The sequence below is a fragment of the Tupaia chinensis genome, unplaced genomic scaffold (genome assembly GCF_000334495.1).
Source record: "Tupaia chinensis unplaced genomic scaffold, TupChi_1.0 Scaffold000257_1, whole genome shotgun sequence".
In the NCBI taxonomy this organism is placed as follows: domain Eukaryota; kingdom Metazoa; phylum Chordata; class Mammalia; order Scandentia; family Tupaiidae; genus Tupaia; species Tupaia belangeri.
Genome location: NW_006159737.1, coordinates 743,866 through 760,306, shown reverse-complemented (window position 1 = coordinate 760,306; position 16,441 = coordinate 743,866). Strand labels below are relative to the sequence as shown.

General features: G+C 36.4%; 1 protein-coding gene across 1 annotated transcript in view; it reads right to left on the bottom strand.

Annotated features, from left to right (window-relative positions):
• Positions 1 to 5,248: 5,248 nt before the first annotated feature.
• Positions 5,249 to 16,441, bottom strand: part of POT1 (protection of telomeres 1) — an 82,311-nt gene continuing 71,118 nt past the window's right edge. Inside the window, exons 16-19 of the mRNA XM_006149194.3 lie at positions 13,025 to 13,113; positions 10,307 to 10,398; positions 8,642 to 8,747; positions 5,249 to 6,588 (exon numbers count right to left, since the gene is read on the bottom strand). Of these exons, the coding sequence (XP_006149256.1) occupies positions 6,476 to 6,588; positions 8,642 to 8,747; positions 10,307 to 10,398; positions 13,025 to 13,113 (400 nt within the window). The 3' untranslated portion in view covers positions 5,249 to 6,475. The remainder of the gene's footprint in view (positions 6,589 to 8,641; positions 8,748 to 10,306; positions 10,399 to 13,024; positions 13,114 to 16,441) is intronic.

Here is a 16,441-nt window from a genome sequence, read left to right as displayed (position 1 = left end):
GTGTGTGTGTGTGTGCACGCGTGCCCCAAATCTCAAGAGAATGGAGAAGGGATTGCCGCATGGCCATGTGATTTCTTGCTTTCTATCTCTCTGTCTCTCTGTCACTCCAGCGAGCGTGGGTGACCTACAGCAAAAATCTCTATTAAAAAATTAGTAAGAGTAATGTAGCCTATTCTAATTTCATGTGTAACTAGTTCTGTTGAAAACCTGGAGCATACCTTAGGATAGGATTTTTCAATTGTATTAATGATCTCTTCTCTTTATTCGGTTTTCTTCTTGCCTTATTTCTAAAACTGTGTCTCATTTTTGTCTTTTATTACAAATCACAACAAATCCTCTGTGCATACAGATATTGTTATGAGCAATAAATGAATGTAAACATACAAGATGACTTTTATGTTCCGATTTTATACTTTGTGTTATCTTAACCTCCACTTAAAACTTTGATAATTGTGCAGAAATACTTAATGATTCCAAAATTCAAGACTATTATTATTCAAAAACCTTACCTAATACGGAATAAGCACATGTGATTCCCTACCCAAAAATAAACCACATGTGCCTAACTACAGACAGCCATGTTTTCACTGGACTCCATACATTATTAAATTTAAAATGTCTTGGAGCCAGCAGGTGGCGTGGTGGTTAAGGTGCTAGGTTCCCACATGACTGACTATGGGTTGAGTCCTGGATCTGGTCGCTTGAAAATTACATTGAGCAAGTGTCCATGTGTAACTAAAATCCCAAGAGGAGAATGGAGGGAAGGAATTGTGGTGTGGCCATGCCCACTGGAGAGTGACTTCTCACTTCCCCATCTTTGTCTCTGTCTAGAAAGCACACATGTCCTATGGCAAAACCTGAAAAAAATAAAATGAAAACTAAAATAAAATGTCTTGCCTTGGCTGTAGTGCTATGAGAGAATCGTTATAGTAACTATCTATACAATAACTGCTATATAAGCTTGAGACAAAAAGTCACTTACGAGGTGGCTGAAACTGGCAAGAATCTTTAAGGATTCTTCCTTCTAATGGAGGACAAAAGTTATGGAGGACAAAAGTTATGGAGAAATAGTTTATGCAAAGACAAATTAGCTTCTATTTGGGAATTCCTGTTTCAAAGAGGGGAAAACTTTCTTCTGAAGGTATAAAAAGAAGTTTCACAGTAGTATAAAGAAAGATATTTGTTTAGGAACCATGATAATATTTGATATAATATTTTATGAATAGATAACAGGAAGGTTAAGGTTCTTTTTTTTTCCCCCATGAGAGACACCAACGAGGTTCTCTTATCTCAGTTCATCCCCAGTCTTAGCTGGTCAGGATCATGGGCATGTGTGTGTGTCCAACATGCTCAGGAGGTCTAGAGACTCAAACCCAGAAGCTTTCCCTATGTATCTAGTTGCATTACGACTGTTTTACCAACTAGGCCAAAGGAGGTTAATATTTTTAACAGATATGGCCGTCAAATCTTCATAATACTGTGAACAAATGGATGAAAGAAACTTTTACATGTGTTCACAATAGCTTTCTTTCTCAGTTGTGGACTAGGTTGTCAGATAACTTCTATTACAGTGTTCTAATATAGTACCCTGCAGAGAAGACTTAAGGAAGAGAATAAAAACAAGTGTACAGACACACACTATGTGGCCCAAAGGCTAATGGGAAAAATCCAGACATTCATTAAGATGCTGGTAATAGTCTAAAAACAGCAGCATGGTCTCTGAAGTACCCATGGTTCACTAAGGCACACCTGAGGAAGAGCTCCCTCCCACAGACACAGATACATTATCCTTATCATGTAATGGATGCCTGACACTTCTCGGCCCGTCAGCTGCAGTCCTGAATGGAAGGAACATTCACCTCCATGTAAGATGACCATCACTTTGAAACTCTGATCGATGTCAAATTTCTTAACAGCTTGAATCACAATACTTAATACAGAACACTACTGCTTAATTTCTAGACTGCCAGAAAAAGGTACAATTACACATATCTGAGTGCACTGGGGAATTCCTGCTTAGTGAGTTTTAATACGATTTCCAAACAGCAGAGAAAAGGGACAGATAGATTTTTGTGTCCAGATTTTATTAGCTGACTAGGTTTCCTTTTCTTGGAATAGGAGGAGGCTCTGATGCTACCCAGAGATCCTGAGGGGCCAGCAGAGGAAGAGAAATGATTTCCTATAAAATGATGTTTTAAAACTTTAGTAGAATTCGACTCACCATAGCTTTCACTGAATTTCCTAATGAAAAGCATCACAGATGTTTTCCTTTCTTATAGTAACATTACTTTCACAATGAATTCTTCCAAGCATGAAAAAATATCTAAGACGACTGTGTCATGGCAGAGTCCTATCGTGTAAGAAGGTCTAACAGGTCTCACAAATTGCATCATTGAAAGCCTCCAGGAAATACAGCGAAAGCAGACCTCAGCGTCTCTGCATTTATTAAAAGGGGAATACCAGACAAAATACAGAGTACCAAAGTAATAAATGATAAAATAATATTAAAGATAGCTATAAGGTAATAAAGTAACAAGACAGAGAACAAGGATATATTATTATGAAAGTATAAGATTCCAAAACTTGTACTATAATAGATCACCCAGAGAAAAAACATCCATAGCAGAAATAAAAAGGAAATGATCAGAGAATTACCCAGTGAAAGTTATTTACGCTGAGTAAATACAAGGAATGAGTTTCCTCTATGTGTATTAATGTCAAAAATCCGTTACATAACAAAAGAAAGTTGTAAGACCACATAAAATAATGTTAATTTAAAAAAATGTATATATACACATTCACATGTTCTTAGGGAAAAGTCTGGAAAATTATACTTCAAACTATTCAAAGTAGTTTCTTCTGGAGTACTAATGAGGGTAGGAATTTGTTCCACTTGACCTACCTGTTTCAAATTCTTATTGGCATGTATCTCTTTTATTAATAAAAATAAGACTTGATACAAAGCAAGCTTGTATGGTCAACATTTTTACAACACTGAAAATAATCAGAAGAACTAAGCGTTTTTTCCAGATACCAAGGAATGCAGTCAGAAAGTATATAAGACAGCTGTCTGGATTTGAGAGTCACAAGCAGTAACAAATTCATGTTTTGACTTTGAAACATAAATGCAGTTAGCTAGGAAGTGGGCAGGGAAAAATGTAGCTCTTCCTGTCACCTGGAAGTGGCAGGAATGTACTCCAATTAGACACCCGGGCAGCTGATGCCCTATTGTGTGAAGATGGCTTTCCAAGGTGGACAGAAATCTACTCACCTTCTATTCCATCAACTCCAGTCTTTCTACACTCAAAAGCAACTCCCAGTATGCAGCATGACTAGGGGGAAAAACAACAGGAATGATACACTACGTCTTGGCATGTGCAGTTCCCTCAGATAAAGCAGTGTGCATAATTGAGGGTGGCTCCTGAAAGAACCTGCGAGAGCTGCCTTTTTCATTACTGCATCTAGATAAAGAACAGCTGAATGCCTCTGACTTCTTAAGACATGCATTCTCAGGCTCATATCAAACAAGGCAGAGCAATAAAGGGAAATCTACTCATCTGAAAAAATGGATGCTGTAAAAACTGCAAATTGAGGAAGAGGCTATAAACTACTTTCTAAAATATATGTCTTCTAAAGCTGATAGGGGGAACCAGCAGTTAGCATAATGGCTATGTCGCTGGACTCCCACGTAGTCGACCACGGTTCGCGTCCCGGACCCGGTGGCTTAAAACTCACACCGGGTGCGTGTGCGTGCATGCCCAAGATCCCGAGAGAAGAATGGAGGGGAAGGGATTGCAGCGTGACCATCCCCCCTGGGGGGTGATTTCTCGCTTTCTGGCTTTCTGTCTCTCTCTCTCTGTCTGGCGAGCGCACGCACCCTGTAGCGAAAACCTCTCCAAAAAAAAAAAAAAGAATAAAGCTGATAGGAAGATTCTACTAGTATTCACATAAAAGGGACAGGAATCAAATATGGGCACAATGAACTACTCTCCAGATGTGGCTCCAGAACCAACATTTTCCTGCCACTCTGGGTCACTGATTAGGGTAGGGTAAATACATCACCACAGGATGAACACTGGCTGTTGATGTACTCTTCTTCAAACCTGAAAAGTGGAAAAAAAAAAAAAAGGAAAACAACAACAACAAATAACAACTACACAACAAACCAAAAAATAGATTACAATGTAGGGTTTTATTTTAAAACAAAATTTAAGAGAAATTACCTACCATTATAAAGATTCGCAAAGAGTTTTGCTTTGTAATTTTGGAGCTCCCACAGTTCACAATGTGAATCTACCTTCTGACCCCTACTCTTCTAGAATGGGTATTTCCTAAAGGCAGAGAAAATGTTTATCTCACTTCTGTAACCCTCGCACAACAGCAACACTGAAACATCTGTTCAACTACAGGGTTTTAATAGTTTTTTCCCCCCGAGAATGTTTCGAATCAAACATTTACATCCTTAAAACAATTTCTTTGTTCTATCTGTCTCAGCAAGCTGACAATGTGATGACAGGAGAGACTAGTAGTTAGGTGCAGAGGTGCATTAGTGTGCCAGAAACTAGAATTTAGGGTTATTATGAGCAGGAAAAAAAAATCTGTTATTGAATCCTTTTGCCAGTGAGGTACAAAAAGCTTTTTGATAGTACAGGAAAACACTCCAACTTTTATTATAATCTATTCACAATATTTTGAAAAGCAATGACACATTTTTGCATAGAAAAATGCATCAGGGACCAGCAGTTGGCATAATGGCTATGTCGCTGAACTCCCATGTAGCCGACAGTGGTTCGAGTCTCGGACCTGGTGGCTTAAACTCACGCCAGGCGCGTGTGTGTGCGTGCCCAAGATCCTGAGAGAAGAATGGAGGAGAAGAAATTGCAGTGTGGCCATCCCCTCTTCCCCCTGGGGGTGATTTCTGGCTTTCTATCTCTCTGTCTCTCTCTTTCTGGCGAGCACACGCGCCCTATAGCATAAACCTCTCCAAAAACAAAAACAAACAAAAAGTATCATGACTTTTCTGATGACCCAATATTTCATGATGGACTCATTTGCCTAAAATCCATTCCAGCTTTTGGAGTGGTTAAAAGTAGAGGCCCTGAATGGAATGGAGAGTACTTGAATTCAAGAACTGACTCTAACATTTAAAACTGTGTGAACTTATTCAAGTCAGTTTGTCAATAAAATCTCAGTTTTCTTATCAAGAAAAATGAGTGTCTGTGAAGTTCAAATACATATTAAGTGCTTAGCACAGTAACCTGGCGTAAAGATAGCCCTAAATAATCTGTTATACTGACATATTGGCTTTGAGTATTTGCCTCATAGCATTCCTCTGCTCAGCACAGAAAAGATAAATCAAAGAGTTGAAATGTGCATATTTATTTATTCTTTACTAACATGAAAGGAGGCAGATCTGTATCTTTCGATCTATGGCAAGTAATATACACAAATGTATCCACATATACAAGTATGTAGAAATATTTCTATAAAATTGACTATTCATGGTTTTAAATTGGACAAACACTGTCAGGTAAAGAGCAGACTATTATACTGAGTTAACGTCTCATTCAATTAAATTAAACCTATATAGATATAATTTACATAAGACTATTAAAAGAAAGTAATATAAATACATCGCTAACATCATAAAACTGATCACTTTATGAGGTTTCAGTGGAATGGAGCAATATCATAGAAACTTTTAATACCATGGAGAGAAACAAGAATCAAAGTATATAATTCAGGTCTAAAGAAATGAATCTTTCCTAAAATGGCCAACATTGGCACCTAAATGAAGCAAATTCTGCCACTTCTGTTTAAAAGCAAATCACTCTTTTAGCACACTATACTCCTCTGACAAACATTTCTTTAAGCAGCACTGATTTTTAAGCAGATCAGTCTGTAGGAAAACAAAAGAAAACAAAGTAAGTAGCCACTGTGTTTTTACCTTGCACACAGTGAAATTTGAGATTTAAGGTAGAGACATTTTCTAATCCCATACCATGCTAACAAAGATCAACACTAACACTACTGATGTAAAAATCAGGTCAGGGAAAGATGCCCATCCAGTGATGGTGGGTGGCAGAGAAGTCAGTGGCTGATACATGAAAAAAAAAACCAAAAAACCCAGGAAAAGCAATTTCTAGTGCAGGATAACAAAAGAGTTCTCTGGAAGAACTGCAAATAGTAAATGAACCCACAAACTTTATTTATTCTATTCAATGGTTCTTTTTCTTTTATATCCGTTAAAGCCATCATGCTTAATATCTTGAGCAACAAGAACATTTTTAACAGTTACAAGAAGGCACCAACATAACAATGTCTATTTATCAAAAAAAAATCTAAAATGGTAGTTAAGATGGAAATGTTTGTGTATTTCAAACATAGCTAAATCTCTTATGTGTTTCACAACGACATCATAGAAAATATTAACTTTTTTCTAAAATGATATTTTCCATATGCAACAATACAGCATTTAGATAAGATCTTCTGCAACTGTGGTGTCAAAAATCTGATAGCAAATTTGTTGCTCCGTTCCATTTGTGACATAATATGACTTGATCAAGCATTCCAACCAAGGATATGTATCTAAAAATGAAAACAACAATGTTACTTAACAGTTAAAACTAAACAACTGACATACATAATGAAGAAAATGTTTAGATAGAAAAACTCACATGTAATTTAACTTTAAAAGTAAATAAATGCATTGACCAAAATTAGCATTATCCACTCTTTCAAAGATACACTGAATTCAATTACTATTTTGTAGCAATCAAAACAAATTTGAATTTTTCCTGACCATAGATAAAAGTGATTAAATATGGGGTGATTAAATATAGGGTTTTCAAAATGTTTGATAGCAAAAGTAGTAAGCCATGTCATCCCTAATTTTTATTCCTTCTTTTCTGATATTTACTGACCTCCCCTGGCTGTTTCTTGACCAACAGGAAAAAATGGAAAATGAACTTCAAATCAGTTCAAGCCCTTACACCTGCCAGCTGAAACTCCCCTCAGGTAGCAGATACTGAACCCGGGCATGCCATGCCAGTAGCTACTGACGCCATTTTCAAGCTTTGGCTATGACCACAGTAAATTCATTTACAACTTCTACAAAAAAGCTCTTATGAATTTTTTGAGTCCAAAAAGTCTTTTGGTATTCAAAATTGGCAAGTATGATATGATTTGGGGCACCGAAATACAAGCACCCAGTGTGATTTTTAAGCCAATGGATCCAGGACTTGAACTGTGGTTGGCCATGTGGGGGTCCAGCATCTTGACCACTACATCTCCTGCTGGCCCCAGCTTACGCTTTTTGATATGGGAGTTCTACTTCCAGAACCCTACCTGAAAGCCTAAATAACCAACACAAATTTTAAATCACAACGAATATATATTATGCAAATTTTGTTACAGGTGACTGAAACTGTCTTTTTTGAAAGTATTATAAGATGCAAAAATGGGCCAGGGGAAAAGTAAAGCCTGATTTAAAACAACTTATTAAAGTTAAACAAGAGCTAAATCTACAGCTGGCAAAACTGTTACTGACAAATGGTTAAAAGAATCAAATTGTCTTAAATAATCTAGATCTGCATGTTTCAACATGAATAGAAATAATGAACACAGAAGAAAAAATCAGAAGGAACAGATATAATCATTACAATTTGATCTGCACACCTGGGTAATTAACCAAATGTTTATACAGAAAACAACTACAGCTCATATACATAATATTAATAAAACAAAAACTTGAAAAATCTGAAGCTAGTTAACACTAAATAGAAAATTCATCAATGAATTAAAAGAATTTGTTATAGAAAACTGATCTTGCCAAAATTTCACCCCTTTTGGTAAAGCTTCAACCGAAATGTTTGTGTGCATAAAAACAGAGCACATAGGGACTCGCGGGTGGCAAGTAGTCGAGGCTCTGGACACCCACATGGTCCACTGTGGTTCTAGTCCTAGACCCAGTGAAACTCATGCTGGATACATGTGCGTGCCCAAAATTCCAAGAGAAGAATGGAGGAGAATGGACTGCAGTGTGGCCATACTCTCTGGTGGGGGACAGGGTGGGGAGAGGGACCACTGACTTCTAGCTTTCTTAAAAAAACAAAAACAAACAAAAAAAACAACAAAACAAAAAACCAGAAACTAAAAACACAGCATATCAAAAGTGCTTGTGATCAAAACTACTTCCATTTATTACATTTTAAAATATGAAAAAAACTATATGTCTTTAAAAGAATTATTTAATTTTACTTATTCTTATTACTACTTTTAATTTGCTATAGGGCATGTGTGTTCACCAAAAAGAGATAGACAGAGAGAGAGAGAGAGAGAAGGAAAGTGAGAAAGCAAGCTACCAGGTCTAGGACTTGAACCATGGTCAGCTATGTGGGAGTCCAGCACCTCAACCAATATACCACCTGCTGTCCCCTGAAAAAAAAATTTATTGTAGGAATTCTGATTCATACCTTTTTATCTCTGCTACTATATTCACCAAAAGAAGAATCATATAGTAATCATTCGCTTTTGTAATACATTTTGGATTTAAAGACTCTAGACCTCTAATAGTAAATATATGCTAGGTGCTAATTTTGGGGGGGGGGGAGGAAACAAAATTGTTAGCAGTACTGCTTACCAACTTTCATTCCTGGTGGACAAAGCATATCCATAATCATATCCATGGTTTTCTGAAGGTCATCATCAGATAGGACTTCTGACGCTGGAATCTGGAAGAATTTGTCCTAAAAAAATGATATGGTAAAAGGAAAAGAAATTACATAAATCCTTTCTAAAAGTTATAATTAATATATAAGTATTTCAATATCATCTAGACTATTTCACTCTATCAAGATTGTATATCTCCTAGACTAGACTGCTGGTCTGAATTCCAAAATCTATTACTTTAAACTTAAAACAGCCTTGAGATATATAGAAACAAGCTAAATTATTCTGACTAATGATGATGATAATCAAAAAGCTATAACACTGCGTATCTCACTGTGAATAGGCAAATACATTCAGTGTTAAGTTTAAAAGAAAATAACATAGAGTACATACTTATTTTTTTCTTTCTTACTAAAAATTCCAGAAAGAGAGGGATTTTGTTTGTGTTCTCATGGCTGTATCCCCAAACAGCATAGTACCAGATACACAGCAAGTGCTCAGTAAATATTTATTTAGTAAATGGCTAGCTGAATTGTGAAGTAGGAGGAAAAATTCTCCTGTGAACCTTACCTCAGATTCTTTTCCAATGTATGCAGTAAAACATTTAACTCTGAACCTAAGTCTGGCTATTGCCCTTAGGTTGTGAGAGGTATCTCTAAGCCCTTAGGAAGTCACATGGGCAGAAGTGTGTTTGCACGGGGCTCTTGGGTCACTCTGGAGGGTCTAACAGTCTAATTCAGGATGTGGAGCTTGGGGCATGCACCACCAGTGTGACCTTGAGAAGGGCTAAAAACTAAGAACATGGGCCACATGGGTCAGCAACCATGCCTACATAATGGAGTCCCAGTAAAAACTCTAGACATCAAAGCTTGGCTGAGTTTCCCAGTTGGCAACACTCCAGCTACACTGTTACACACTGCTGTAGAGAAGGTAACACAGTACAGTAACTTCAAGGGGAGAGTATAAAAGTAAGCTCCATATTTGGAACTTCCTAGAGTTCCCCTGACTGATTTTTTTTTTTTTTTGAGAGGTTTTTGCTATAGGGCGCATGCACTTGCCAGACAGACCCCCTGACTGATTTTAATCTATATACTTTAACTGTAATAAACTGTAATTGTATTATAACTTTCAGGAGTTTTGTAATTCTTTATTTTTAAGTTATGAAAAGTAAGAGTGGCCTGAGTGCTACCAAACTTGTAACTGGTGTCAGAAATGAGAGTAGGACTACCCTGTAACTTTACATGATAATATCTATCTCCCTATCAGAATTACTTTATTTCCCTTAACAGGAAACATGGAGGTTCAAAATAAATGGCAAAAAGCTGACTAACACCCACATCGAATGGCCATACCTCTGCTTCTCAGCTCTGGAGCAGAGCCTCTCCGTATGGCACAAAGAATGGCTCACACCTCAAACCCCTCAATTTTTCAAGATTCAAATATTAAGATGTAGTTTCAAATCAAAAGAGAGAGATACACAGCATTTAAGATTCATTGATAAGCTGCTCAAATTTTATTTACATTTTTAAGTTGCCTTAGGTCCTTTTAGAAATAAAGTAGGCATGAATAAATGTATTAAAATTCAAAAAGATCTTATTTTTGTAGTTAAAAATTCATTACTACCTCTGTTACTTACAGAATCCATGAGATATGTGTCTAAAACTCCTGTCCCATCATCAAGAGTAAATGTCATAACAAACACATACTGGAGGGGTACAACACCCAGTACTAGGGAAGGAAAAGAAGATCAAACCACATGATTCTGCTATTTCTTATTACAAAAGTAAAGCTGAAATTGTTACATGGCAGGGGGTGTCAGAGAAGTATATAATAATTGAACAATTCAAATAACCTTGGCCCTTCTGAGAAACTAAGATGGGAAATACATAATATAGTCTTTAGTAATAAGGTTAATAATATATAAATACATACTTTTTCTGTTGAAGTGCTTTATTTCTCAAGAATTACTGACTTCTTGATTGGGATATACTGTATTCATCTAGTCTAAAGTGAGCATAGTAATACTGGAAGTAAATTGATTTTCTTTTGTTTAAATAAATTGTTTTATGATAGTATGTAGCTATAAATCTTATTAAAATAATACAAGGAATAAAAATTTATGCATATGACTATTGCTTTACCAATACCTTAAGCTCATTTAGGTTCACTTTGGAACATATTACTGTATCTACAAGGGAAAAATACCTCTTAAGATTATAAGTAACTGAATTTATTTTGCTAAATAATACTATAATGTATCTTTAAAATGAGCTGATACTTAAATGGAAATCATAAAAGTAATTCATTGCATATTAGTCTCATGAAAGATAATTAAAATACCAGAATGTTCTAGATTAACAGAACATGGTTACATTTTATTTATTTATTCATTTATTTGGTATTCACCTCAGGGTGTGTGAGAAAGAAATAAAGAAGGGGGAAAGTGAGAAATCATGTCCAAGAGGGATGGCGATGTTGCATTCCTTCTCCTCCATTAAACTTTCAGGATTTTGGGGGACGAACACATGTGACCTGCGTGATTTTCAAGTCACCAGGTCCAGGACTGGAGCTGTAGTCAGTCATGTGGGATTCCAGTGCCTTAAGCACCACACCATCTGCTGGCCCCATCAGTTAAATATTTTTAATGTGTCTCTACTTTTTGTATCATATGCATAGAAAATGACTTACTTTTTTTTTTTTTTGAGAGGTTTTTATTATAGGGTGCATGCGCTCGCCAGAAAGACAGAGAGAGACAAAGAGACAGAAAGTGAGAAATCACCCCCCAGGGGGGATGGCCATGGAGCAATCCCTTCTCCTCCATTCTCCTCTTGGGATCTTGGGCATGCACGCACACGCGCCTGGCGTGAGTTTAAGCCACCAGGTCTGAGCCTCGAACCGCGGTTGACTACGTGGGAGTTCAACGACATAGCCATTATGCTAACTGTTGGTTCCAGAAAATTACTTTTCTAAAAATGTTATATCATCTTTTTGAATGGACAAAAATGTCACAATTTGGGATGTCACAGTTTAGTAAGATAAGTAAGAAAGCAGGAACTAGAGATACTAAATTACATGAGAATTCAAAGGTTAATAATATCTTTCTGTTTGCAATTGAAAGACAATAAATAGGTCTACAAAAAGTTTTTTCGCTTCCATGTGTGGAGCCCCTATTTAAACAGTAGGACTAATTTTTTTTTTTTTGAGAGATTTTCGCTATAGGGCGCGTGTGCTTGCCAGACAGACAGAGAGAGACAGAGAGACAGAAAGTGAGAAATTACCCCCCCAGGGGGGGATGGCCACGCCGCAATTCCTTCTCCTCCTTTCTCCTCTCGGGATCTTGGGCACGCACACACATGCGCCCGGCATGAGTTTTAAGCCACCGTGTCCAGGACGCGAACCGCGGTTGACCACGTGGAAGTCCAGCGACATAGCCATTACACTAATTGCTGGTCCCATAGTAGGACTAATTTTTTAAAAGTTTTTTTTTAAGTATTATCTTTTTCTTTCTTTCCTTCTTTCTTTCTCTCTCTCTCTCTCTCCCCCTCCCTCCCTCCCTCCCTCCTTCGCTCCTCCCCCATTCCCTTTCCCTTCCCTTTCTTTCTTTCTTTTCTTTATTTCTTCTTTTAATTTGACCAGAGAGGGACAGAATGAGTGTGTTGGGGAGAGGGGAGGAAGGAGGGAAGGAGAGTGAGAAAGCAAGCCACCAGGTCTGGGACTCAAACTGTGGTCAGCCATGTGGGAGTCCAGCGCCTTTAACCACCAAGTTACCTGCTGGTCTAATTTAAAGGGGCATGAACAATGAATAAATTTGGGGACATCCACATGAATTAAGAAATACAACAGATGCTGCTAATATAAATAAACTGATATTTAGTCTTCAAAAAGTCTCAAGTGGTTAAAATTGTGAATTCAAACTATGAATGATGAACTTAAAATCTACCCTGAGGGACCACATGAACAACAACGAAAATCGCATTTTGGGTAGATGAGATCAAACTAGCATGATATAAAGAACTCCATGTGAGGGACCTGGTGATGGCACGGCAGTAATGCAACGGGACTTACATAGGAAAGGTCTGGAATTCATGTCTGCACTAAGAATACTGGACATGTATGTGCATACCTGTGACCTAGCTATCTAGACCTGTGACCCCGCCCTCTAGACCTGTGACCCTGCCATCTAGACCTGTGACCTCGCCATCTAGACCTGTGACCCCGCCATCTAGACCTGTGACTTGTCACGTAAGCCAAGTTAAATTTCAGCTCAGCTTACTATATCTACAAACATTGAAATACAAATCAGTGAGATGACCTTATAAATAGTTTAAATTATAAGAGATGGAAATTAGCTAACCTTCTGCCACAGAAGAAGGAATCCATGATGTTTTATCAACCAGGGAATTTAGGTTTTGTATTGGTCTCAAATTAGAACACTGCTTACATCTGAAATTGATAAAAGAAAGAGCAATAAATATTTAAAGTGATTTAACTCATTTAAAAATTGTAACTTGTTTTTGCGGTTCAAGCATGTATAGTACTAAAAGATAAATTAGTAAACAGATGGATACTGTAGCTTCTATATTACAGTGGGCTTATTTCAAGAGAATTATCAAAAAAATATGTTTACATAAAATTGATATTTTTTTTTTTTTGGAGAGTTTTTGCTATAGGGCGCATGTGCTCGCCAAAAGACAGAGAGAGACAGAGAGACAGAAAGTGAGAAATCACCCCCCCAGGGGGGATGGCCATGCCGCAATCGCTTCTCCTCCATTCTCTTCTCAGGATCCTGGGCATGCATGCACATGTGCCCAGTGTGAGTTTAAGCTGCTGGGTCTGGGACTCGAACCACGGTCAACTTTGTGGGAGTCCAGTGACCTAGCCATTACACTAACTGCTGGTCCCCATAAAACTGATTTTAAAAAAGGATAGCATGAGATTCAGAATAAACAACTATAAATTGAGAATTTTAGTAACTGGACTGTAGATTCAAAGTGTTAATTAATTTGGGTCTAAATTTCCTATTAAATGAAAATGTTGGAGATAAGTTCTAAGAACTCTAAGATTTTATCGCTCTATGAGCAATATCCATTAGTCAAGTCTTTATAAACAGGAGAAAACTATTCTCACTAAATAGCCAGAACTAGAAAGATTTTTGGATAATTAACACTGTTAATAGGCACACCATCAGAGGTTCAGAGTTTATACAATAGTTATAAATAAATCTAAATTATCTAGTGTAAGCATTTTGCTTTTCTCACGATCAACATATTTGAAGTTATGAGTAATTCATTTTTCATTATGTATCATTAAAATGTTTATGAGATGTTGATAAGAAAATTTACTTGAAAAAGTACACTTAAATAAAAACATAAAAATAAAAATTTAAAAGGTCCGTGCAGATTTATCATCATTTATGTTTTAGGGAAAACAGAGGATAACTATATTAAATTTTATCCCTTTCTACTCATATAATACATGTGTGTTTCTTCTCCAAAAACAACAACAAAAATAGAGTGAAGGAATATTATTGTCTAAAAAATCTGTAATATTGATTAGCCTTAGACAATGATAAAGCAAGAAATATAGTACACAAATTAAAAATTAAGAATAATAAGTCAAAATTAAATAGAGAATTCATTACTTCCAAAATAATAACAAAGAAAAAAAAAACCCAAGAACATTAAAAAAAATCCAACAGAACACTGAAGGAAAAAAAAATTGTTTTAAAAGAGAAAAAACAGCAAAAAACATAAGCAGAAACAACAAAAATATGAAAATATAAACTAAATATACCAACAAGTAAAAAACATATTTTAAGCTCACCTATTAAGAATAACTAAAATTTGAGACCACCAGCAGTTGGCATAATGGCCATGTTGCTGGACTCCCATGTAGTCAACCCGTGGTTCAAGTCCTGGACCTGGTGACTTAAATTTACACCGGGTACGTGTGCATGCATGCCCAAGATCTTGAGAGGAGAATGGAAGAGAAGGGACTGTGGCATGGCCATCTCCCCCTGGGGGTGATTTCTCGCTTTCTGTCTCCCTGTCTCTCCCTGTCTTTCTGGTGAGTGCATGCGCCCTATAGCAAAAACCTCTCCAAAAATAAATAAATAAATAAATAAATAACAAAATAAAGTAAATAACTAAAATTTTAAAAATTGGCTATAAGCTTTTGTTATTTATAAATGATGTACTAAAACAGAATGATATAGACTCTTGAAAGCAAAGAAATAAGAATCAGACACCAAGTATTTACCAATCCCCTCAAAAAGCTGATATAATAATAAAAATGTTAACAAAGATAAACCTTAAGGCAGAAAATTATAATTTGAAATGAAGTTTTTAGATAAAGATATATGAAACAATTAATTTATCAGGAGATAAAATAATGGTGAAACCACATTAACCAACAAAGAACTTCAGAATATGTAAAGAAAATTTTGATATAAAAAATCGTCACAAACCCACAATCACAGCAGACCTTTCACCCCAAAGAAAGTAACTACACAGAAAAAATTACAAAATAAATAGAAGCTATGATTATGGCTAAGAAGCCTGGTATAATGGATGTACAGAAAACCCCAACTCGAGGAATACACACTCTTTTTAAACACACATGGAGTATATACATATCTGAACGTAAGCATTCCAAGATAAAGTATATAATAAATCTCAAAGAAACATTATTATGTCCTAGGATACACATATACTGAAACAGAAGTTTAGGAAACAATGCTAACCCTTACTGTCAAATGTTCTCTATTATCTATCCAATTTCATTCAACCACATCATATTATTAAAAAAAAATGGTCATGCCCACTGAATTGATTTTATGACAAAGGAAAAATACAAGAAAACATGATAAATAATAGGACTTCACTTATCACTACCTATAAGTAAAACAAATAGAAAAAACATAATATATTAATAGAAAAGTAGATGAATAAATTGATATTTATAAAATTCTTCATATATATTAAAATAACCTAAATCTACAATATATCAATATGGATACATCTTAAAAATAAAATTGAGTGGAAAAAAAAAAAAGCTTCAAACAGGCACAGGATGAAATAGTTTACAATAAAAAAAAAAAAACACTAAATATGATGTTATACCACTTAAGAGTTGACATGTTTATTATAATAAAAGCTTAGAAATGATGACAAAGATTGACTCTATGTTTGGAAAGCAGGTATCTCTGAGAAGAAAGGGCTAGAAAAGGTACTGGTATTGACATGGGAAGGTGGGTAAATGGGCCCAATACCCAATGCAGGAATAGCAGCAAACCCGATTTTTTGTCTCGTGCTCAGAAAGAATTAGAGACTTGACACAGAGGGTATAGCAAGCAGAGTTTATTGAGAGAAGGAAGAACAGAGCCCCAAGCCGACCACAGGTCCCGAGAGGGATGCCAAAGAGGAACTGAGGTGAGGGGGTTTTATCAGGGTCAGAGAGACTTTGTTAGGGCTTATTCTCAGGAAGGGCTTGTGCATGCATTCCCCTTATGGTGGGGGCAGGGCCAGATGGGTTTGGTTATTTTTCCGAATTTTGGAGTGGGTACAAAGGACAGGAGACTCTCTTTTTCTGAAAATTTTGGGCCATAAAAGGCCATTACCTTCTTCCTAAAATGTGGTGGGACCAGGAAAAAAGCCTTTGTTTTAGGCCATGCTGCCTAGGTTAATCATTGAGTCACTGCTGCAAGCTGTTTCTTTTTTTTTTTTTTTTTTTTTTTTTTGGGGGTTTTCCCTTTAGGGGGGGGGGGCTCCCC